Source organism: Parus major, chromosome 26 (assembly GCF_001522545.3).
Source record: "Parus major isolate Abel chromosome 26, Parus_major1.1, whole genome shotgun sequence".
NCBI lineage: Eukaryota > Metazoa > Chordata > Aves > Passeriformes > Paridae > Parus > Parus major.
Window position 1 is genome coordinate 4012382 of NC_031795.1, and position 7269 is coordinate 4019650.

The 7269-nt window shown below is 45.4% G+C and overlaps 1 protein-coding gene across 2 annotated transcripts; it reads right to left on the reverse strand.

The window, feature by feature from the left end:
- Positions 1–241: 241 nt before the first annotated feature.
- Positions 242–7263, reverse strand: DYRK3 (dual specificity tyrosine phosphorylation regulated kinase 3). Of its 2 annotated transcripts, none has more exons than XM_015650907.1 (3): positions 7219–7263; positions 6474–6589; positions 242–2799 (listed from the first exon to the last, which is right to left on the reverse strand). In XM_015650907.1, the coding sequence occupies exons 1-3, from the start codon at positions 7256–7258 to the stop codon at positions 1234–1236; spliced, it is 1722 nt and encodes a 573-aa protein (XP_015506393.1). In that variant the 5' UTR covers positions 7259–7263; the 3' UTR covers positions 242–1233. The 2 variants fall into 2 exon arrangements, with proteins under 2 accessions (XP_015506393.1, XP_033375885.1); XM_033519994.1 differs by lacking the exon at positions 7219–7263 and adding an exon at positions 6754–6974.
- Positions 7264–7269: the final 6 nt, after the last annotated feature.

A 7269-nucleotide genomic window follows, 5' to 3' on the forward strand; every position in this document is an offset into this window, starting at 1 on the left:
CAAGAATGAGAAAATGTAGGCACCCAAAGGCCTGAAGGAAGGCAATTAGAAACAAAGCAGCTCTTCCCATTAAATATTTCCATTTGGATCCGCCAGTTCTTGCACCTTATCAGCCTTTCCTGGTTATTTTTCCAAGAGATTTTGCTGAGATTTCAGAGCACACTACCAATTATTAATGTGTGTTTCCCCCCCTCCCTCATTTTCCAGACACAGCCCTGGGCCTGAAAAAGTTCCACTTGTCTGACAGGGATGGCATGTTTGCATTTTTATTAAAAGAGCTTCATGTAACTCAATGGAATTCACTCTACACAAAGAGATAATTTTTTGCAATTACCAGAATCTCAAACATGGATATAAACCAGCTCTTGAAGTTCAACATTTTTGTTTTAGAAATACAGGAAAAAACAAAGACACACACCTGGCAGAACTCATGATGGAAATCTGAGCTCCAAAGAAACAGAGAATTCAATCATTTCCTGAACAAACTGGCTCACACTGGTGATGGACCAGGCCTGATCCCAAATACCCCCAACAAGCTTTCCATAGATTTTTAGGGGGAAAATAGCAAGTGTTATGGAAATTAGTAGTTTTATTTAGATATGTCCTGTGTTTCATGGCATTTCTATGCTGCTTTGAAATTTTAGCATCTGAGTATTTTCCTTTCCAACAACAAATTCCTTTGGTGTCTACATCCCATCACATTTTTTTAAATCCCAGGATAGATAAGGGAAAAGCAATGCAGAGAAATAAAATTCTTCAAACTCAAGCAATTTGCAAGTAGGTTCCTAATGCATTACATGAATGCATTTGTGCTTTTGACGAGAGATTTAATAACTTTCCCCTAGAACAGAAAGAGTTCAGCTGGAGATAACTGAAAACACAAGAGTTTAAATCAAGTTTTTTTCTTGCCTGAAGCAAAAGAACCTGTTGAACCATGATAAGAAATGGTTTGATTTCTAAACCAGCATTTTTAAACAGCACATCAGCCAAATTGTCTCTGTACTCCCCAGCTGAGCTGAAACCTCAGCAGTGGAATATGCACCAGGTGTGAGTGAAGCAACTGGATAAAATCAGCCCTTTAATGTGCATATTTTTGACTGATCTTCCAGTATTCCAGACTGAGCCCCTAACAAAAAGTAAATCCATTAGAACCCCTCTGCATTTAACTTCCTCCCAGAGCATGAACGGACAGTTTACACCCACGGGTGTATCCTGGGAACCCAGCACTCCCCACTAGCTGACCAGTTTGGGGAGCACAGTACACAGAGGGATGTTGCCACTGGGCTCAGTGGCCAGACTGGCCCTCAGCTTGTTGGGGACTGCAGCCACGGGAGGCAGCTTGTTAGCAATTCCTTGGAAGGAACCCGAATAGCTCGAAATCCGTCTGCCGGAGCTTTTCTCCAAGCTGGGGGCTTTGGGCACCCGTTTGCAGATCCAGGGGTGCCGCAGGGCCTGGCTGGGAATCATGCGTGCAGAAGGATCCCAGCTGAGGCAATCCTTCAGGAATCCAGTGAACAAGGGGTCATCACAGCCCTTCAGAGCTGTCACCCAGTCCTTGTTCCCTGGGGCACCCCGGACCTTGCCCCGGCGCGTGCGGCTCCCGCTCAGGGTCACCTTCCCGTCCGGCTGCGTCTGCACCGTGCAGTAACGGGGGTGACCCTTGGAGTTGATGAAGTTCTTGGCTCGCTTGGATTGATCCAAAAGCTTCTGAGGTGGCATTCCAAGAAGTTCCATTATACAGGCCAGCTGGTCTGCCTCGTCCTCTCCGGGGAAAAGAGGGTAGCCAGTCAAAAGCTCCACCAGGATACAGCCAAAACTCCACATGTCTATGGGCATCCCGTAGCGGCTGCCCAAGATCACCTCTGGCGCCCGATAAAACCGGGACTGGATGTACGTGTAGACTCTTTGGTGCTCAAAACAGCTGGACCCAAAATCTATAACCTTGATTCCACTCCTCCCTTGCTGTTTTAGGAGGATATTTTCTGGCTTCAAGTCACAGTGGATGATTTTGTTTCTATAAAGGGCATCCAAACACTGCAGGATGGAGTGAGCGAACTTCCGAACCAGCTGGAGGCTAAAGCCCTGAAACTTATTCCTTTTAATCAGCTCATACAGGTTCATACTCAAGAGTTCAAAGGTCATGCAGATGTGGTTCCGAAAGGTGAAGCTTTCCAGCATGTGGATCACGTTCATGCTGCCTGTTTTATCCTGCTTCTTCAGGTGCTCCAGGATCCTGATCTCCTCGGCGGCTTGGCGGTGGAACCTCTTCTCATTGCGAACCATCTTTAAGGCCAGGTGTTGGTGGAGTTTGTGATCGTAGACTTTAGCAACTTGTCCAAAACTTCCCTTGCCAATGATTTTGAGCACCTCATACCTGTAAGCCAGGTGGTCGTGGGGCACGTGGATGTAGCTGCCTTGGTCGTCGTCGTAGCCGCTGTTGTTGGGGCCGCCGATCACCCCCTGCCTCTTTTTGGCAGACGGCCCCACAAAGTAAATCTCAGAGAAACTAAAGATCTCCTGCAGCTCATAAGCTGACAGCTGATGTTTGAACTGCTTGACAGCTTGCTCTGGAGGTTGGGAGATGGCTTTATGTGATTTCAAGGAGCTGCCATTGCCTCTGGGACCCAGGCTCTCTAGGGTTTTGTCTTTTGCCAGGGAAGGGAGAGATCTTTCCGGTGTAAGGCCTGAAGACTGAAGAGTGCTGCTTCTTCTGTTGCCAGAGTCCTCAAATAACTGCTCCACTTTGACCTGATTTCCAGTCAGAGAGTGATCCTTCATTATGAGTTTGTTGATAGAAACCTACGAGGGTAAAAGAAGTTTAGTTTATCTTTTAAAGCACAGATTAAAAATTAAATCACTATCAACAGAAAATCAGTAACACGGATGAGTTTGGTGTTTATTAGGAACAAATATAAACTGCTGGATTAAATTAATTTACAAGCATAGTTATAGAAGGGTACACAAAGAGAAAGCAATTATCTGAAACAACACTTGTGCTTTTAAATCCAGAAAGGGAAACCCTAGCCAGCCAAAGACTCAAAGAACCACAAAATACCTATCTCCAGTCTGCAAAGGGCCAGGGGACAGCTATGTTTAGCTTCAAACGTGGGTGCAGCAGCACAACCATCGACAGATGCAAGCTGCACCTGTCTGGAGCACGGAATGGAACGTGGATGAGTGGAGAAGTGGCAGGAAGATTGCACAGCCAGGCTGCCAAAGGAACACAAAGCATCACCAGCAGGTGACATATGGCTGGTGTGAGGCAGCTGCACCAGGAGCAGGAGGAGGACAGGGCAAGGCAAGGTAAACCATCCTTTAACAAAAATTAATTGTGGGGTTTTAAATTCAAGGGGAAAACATGATCATATCCACACCTCCCTTTGAAATCACGGTGGAATTATAGAATACCCTGAGCTGGAAGGGACCCACAAAAATCATCAAGTCCAACTCCTGGACACCCCAAAATCCCTCCCAGTCCCTGAGAGTGTTGTTCTGGAGCTCTGGCAGCCCTGGGGCTGTGCCCATGCCCTGGGCAGCCTGTTCTGTGCCCCACCACCCTCTGGGGGAAGAACTTTTACCCAACCTAAACCTCCCTGAATGGCTGCAGCCACTCTCTCGGGTCCTGCTTCTGCCCCAGAGGGAGGAGAGAGCTGCACAACTCTCCTAACACAGACCCCAATAACCAAGAACACCTCCCACTCCAACTCAGCAGAGAGCAGTCTGCAATCACTCCCTCTTACCACCATGTGCTAAAATATTTACATCTGAAACAAACCCATACAAGGTGAGAAAAACACTGTGAAATTTTCCAGGCTTGTCAATTTTACTATTTGGTAAATGCTCAACAACCCAGAGGTCAGTTCCCCACTAGCACAGGAGTTATTCCCTTTCCTGCTTGCTGGCACTCCTTGCTGAGAGGCAGCACAGAGGTGTTGTCCCATCCCAGGCAGAATTGAAGCCCTGACTGAAGCAGCAACATCTGTTTTCCATTTTGTCCTTTAATCTAAAAATAAAGATCTCAGACACATGCCAAACCGAATCCCTGAAAACCAAAATAACTACACAGGAATCAAACAAAAAAAAATATAAATAAACCTGCAGCCCCACAGCAATAAAACCAAATTCCTTTTTAGTTACATCCAGCCCAACATCTCAGCAGGGTCAGCAAATAAGGGAAGTGAATGTTCTCGCCAAAGCCAACTACATACAGCTCATAAAAGACTCTGTTTGTTGGTGCTGCCCTGAAATCCTAGTTCTTGCTCCCAAGCCCCAAAAAATGGGCATTTCCCTGCAGAAGTCAGTCCTTATCAACGTGGAGAGATCCTACCAAGCTCCACTCCTCCTATCTGCCCCAAAATGCAGCGAACTGGAGGGACACGCCTTGCCAGAGTCTGAAATAAAAACAACAGAGCCCAGCCCTGGTAATTCGGAATAAACGCCTTTTTCTTGGAGCCTGGCTGAACCTCTGAGATAAGAATGACATTTTTTCAGAGCTGGCTCAGAGACTCCTCAGTCTTTGCTGGCAGACCTAAACAGAAAAAGTTTACAAATAAACAGAAGATATAAACACAGAACTAGGGTCACACTTGTTTAAATATCCTCTACCCAAGAGCTTTAGCAGCTCTGCTGCTGCTGCTCATAGCAAACATTTTGTACCTTTGAATCCCTAAATAAATCAGGAATTCATTATTCCATTTATCCTGGAACGATTTCTTAATGAAGGAATTATGGCTTTGGATTTCAAACCTGACTCAACGGTAGTAAGGTCTCAATTTTCATCCTTAGAGGACTCCCAAAATCAGTTGCCACATGATGGTGAGACACAAATATAGCTCCATCTTCACTTGAACTCAGAAGAGCTGCACTCAAAGTCAGATGACTCCTGGGTAACACCAGCTTTCTTTCAACAGCTTCCTTTTACAAATCCCAGGCTCCACAGGTTTTTTGGTTTTAGTGCTGAAGTGCAGCAAGAAATGAGGCTGACAACACCAGTGGCACCCTGTTGAAAACTCTCGCTGACAAAACTTCATTTTCACTGACAAGGAAACAGTTATTGCAGTTCCTACACAACTGGTTTGCAGAGATGTTCTGAACATTGAATTCAACAGACTGAATTCAGCCCATGTGTTCACAAAGCAGAGACTTTGTGCTCTCTTGCAGGCTCAGATAAAGGAATGGGCAGCTGCAGTCAACAAGACTCCTCCATTCTCATCTAACATTACATCACAATGAAACATTTTGCAGGAAGGGAACTAAAAATCCAGGTATTTTCCCACTAAAACTCAGCAGCATCATTTTCAGCCTCAGCTCCTGCTCACCTGATACCTCTGAGGTTGGATTTTATGGGTACATCACCATGCATGCTATAAATCCTTAACCTTGCCCTAAGAAGTTAACAGGCTTCAGGGACCAAACACAGATGAAGACAAGTTGAACAAAATATTCATGGATTTATATTTGTATTTCACAGGATAGTTCCACTCTACTGACTTGTATTCAGTTATGAACAAATGCAGCCTCAATACAACTTAAAACACTGCAGCTGAAATGCTTCCACATCCCTGCAAGCAAAAAACCCCAACCCACCACTCTTCAAACCCTACTGCTCAACAAAAATCCAAATTCCTTCTGCTCCCCCTCAACACTTCCAAAAAGGGAAAAAAAAAAAAACCAGATCCATGCCCCTGAGTTTGCACAGACCCAATTTGTTACAACAAGGTGATGATTTTCAAATGCATCTCACTCAGGGCAACGTCTATTTTCACTTTTTAGAGAGTGAGAGGGGTTTTTTTAAGCTTAAGCACCTTCCCTTCTGCCAGAACTCAACAAGAGCCAGAACACATTTAAAGCCCATCTAAAGGAGAGATCAGTGTACAAAAGTACAGCTGAACATGAACCAATTAAAGGGATAAAAATGATCTCCCAACTCCACATCTGCTGAGAGAACAGAGCCCTGATGAAAGAGCCTGGCAACACCTTCAGCTCATGAGGGGCTATTTCGGTAGCAAAAGGAGTGACAGATAATGCCCAAGTTTTCAGAGCAGAAAGATACTTTTGTGAGACGTTTGGCAGCCACACAGACTCACACTGCTCCTTCTGCTGCTCCTACGTCGGAATTTTCATGAGGGAAACTAAAATGGAAACGTGCAGGAGGAGGCAGAGCAAAGAGTGTGTGGATTTACTTATCAGAGTACAAAGTGACAGGGCAGAACGCTTCAACCCTCTGTAAAATAACTTTTTTTTTTATTAAAACACGAGCTGAGGGCAGTAAGATGGGATTCCTGAGGCTGCCAGCAAGTTCTGCAGCGAACACAGCACATCGTTTCTATGCTCAGGAAAAACAATAACGTTAAGAAGCCACTACAAAGCTGCAAAAATCCCACTTTTAAAATTTATTCTCTGTAGGGAGGTATCAGACCCCCAGATAGCTCTCACTGCCACACAGCACAACATGAAGATGTTTGAATACTCACATGAGGTCTTGAAAGGGAAGGAAGCCCTGAAGGGCTCCGTTCTTCATTTGTAGGCTCTGGGTATCTACAGTCATCTATCCTCATATAGGAGTCGTACAATCCATCTCCAATCCTGGCTGGAAAGGTCCCACACAGAAACCAATTATTCACAACAACTCACACGGGTGGAGACACAGCCAAAGGCTTAAATGTGGCTCCCTTTTGCACGCTTTAGTCTGTAAAATCATTGATTCTCCTTCATTCATTAAAGGATCTTTGGAATTTAACTATATTTTCATACCACAAGAGTGCGATGCTTCTGGAGAACCTTAATTCAAGACACTTTTAATTTAGAGGTTCTTTTTTGTTAATCAACTTCTGCACTGCAAAAAAAATACATCCCTAAGAAACGTTAACCACCATTCTCCCCGCTTCCCCTTAATCAGGATAATCCCAAACGAGCAGAAAACGAGCAAACACTTAAACACTTGATAGGACTATCCTTTAAAGCAGGTTATCCCTTAAAAATGAGATCTGGGAATTACAGCTGCAAAAACGTGGGGAATGAAAAAAAAAAAAAAAAAAAAAAAAAAAAAGGCGGCGTCCGTCGCTGTCGGCTTCTCAACAACTTAAAATCGCGACTATCGCGACAGACCCGACGGACGGCCGGGACCACGCGGGGGGCTCGCCGTCCGCCGACCCAAACCGCATCCCCCCTTTTCCCCCAGCCCCGCGGGACCCCCGGCCGCCATCTCCTCCTCCTCACCTGCTGCGAGGGGCCCGTCCGGCTTCCTGCCGAGCAGCATCGTGTCGGGGG

Excerpts from the sequence above, each read along its gene's own strand:
- DYRK3 (XM_015650907.1), bottom strand. The coding sequence starts at position 7,258 with ATGCTGCTCGGCAGGAAGCCGGACGGGCCCCTCGCAGCAG. Across the intron at positions 6,590-7,218 it reads GGACGGGCCCCTCGCAGCAG|CCAGGATTGGAGATGGATTG; the intron begins GTGAGGAGGAGG and ends GGACCTTTCCAG. Across the intron at positions 2,800-6,473 it reads CTTCCCTTTCAAGACCTCAT|GTTTCTATCAACAAACTCAT; the intron begins GTGAGTATTCAA and ends TTACCCTCGTAG.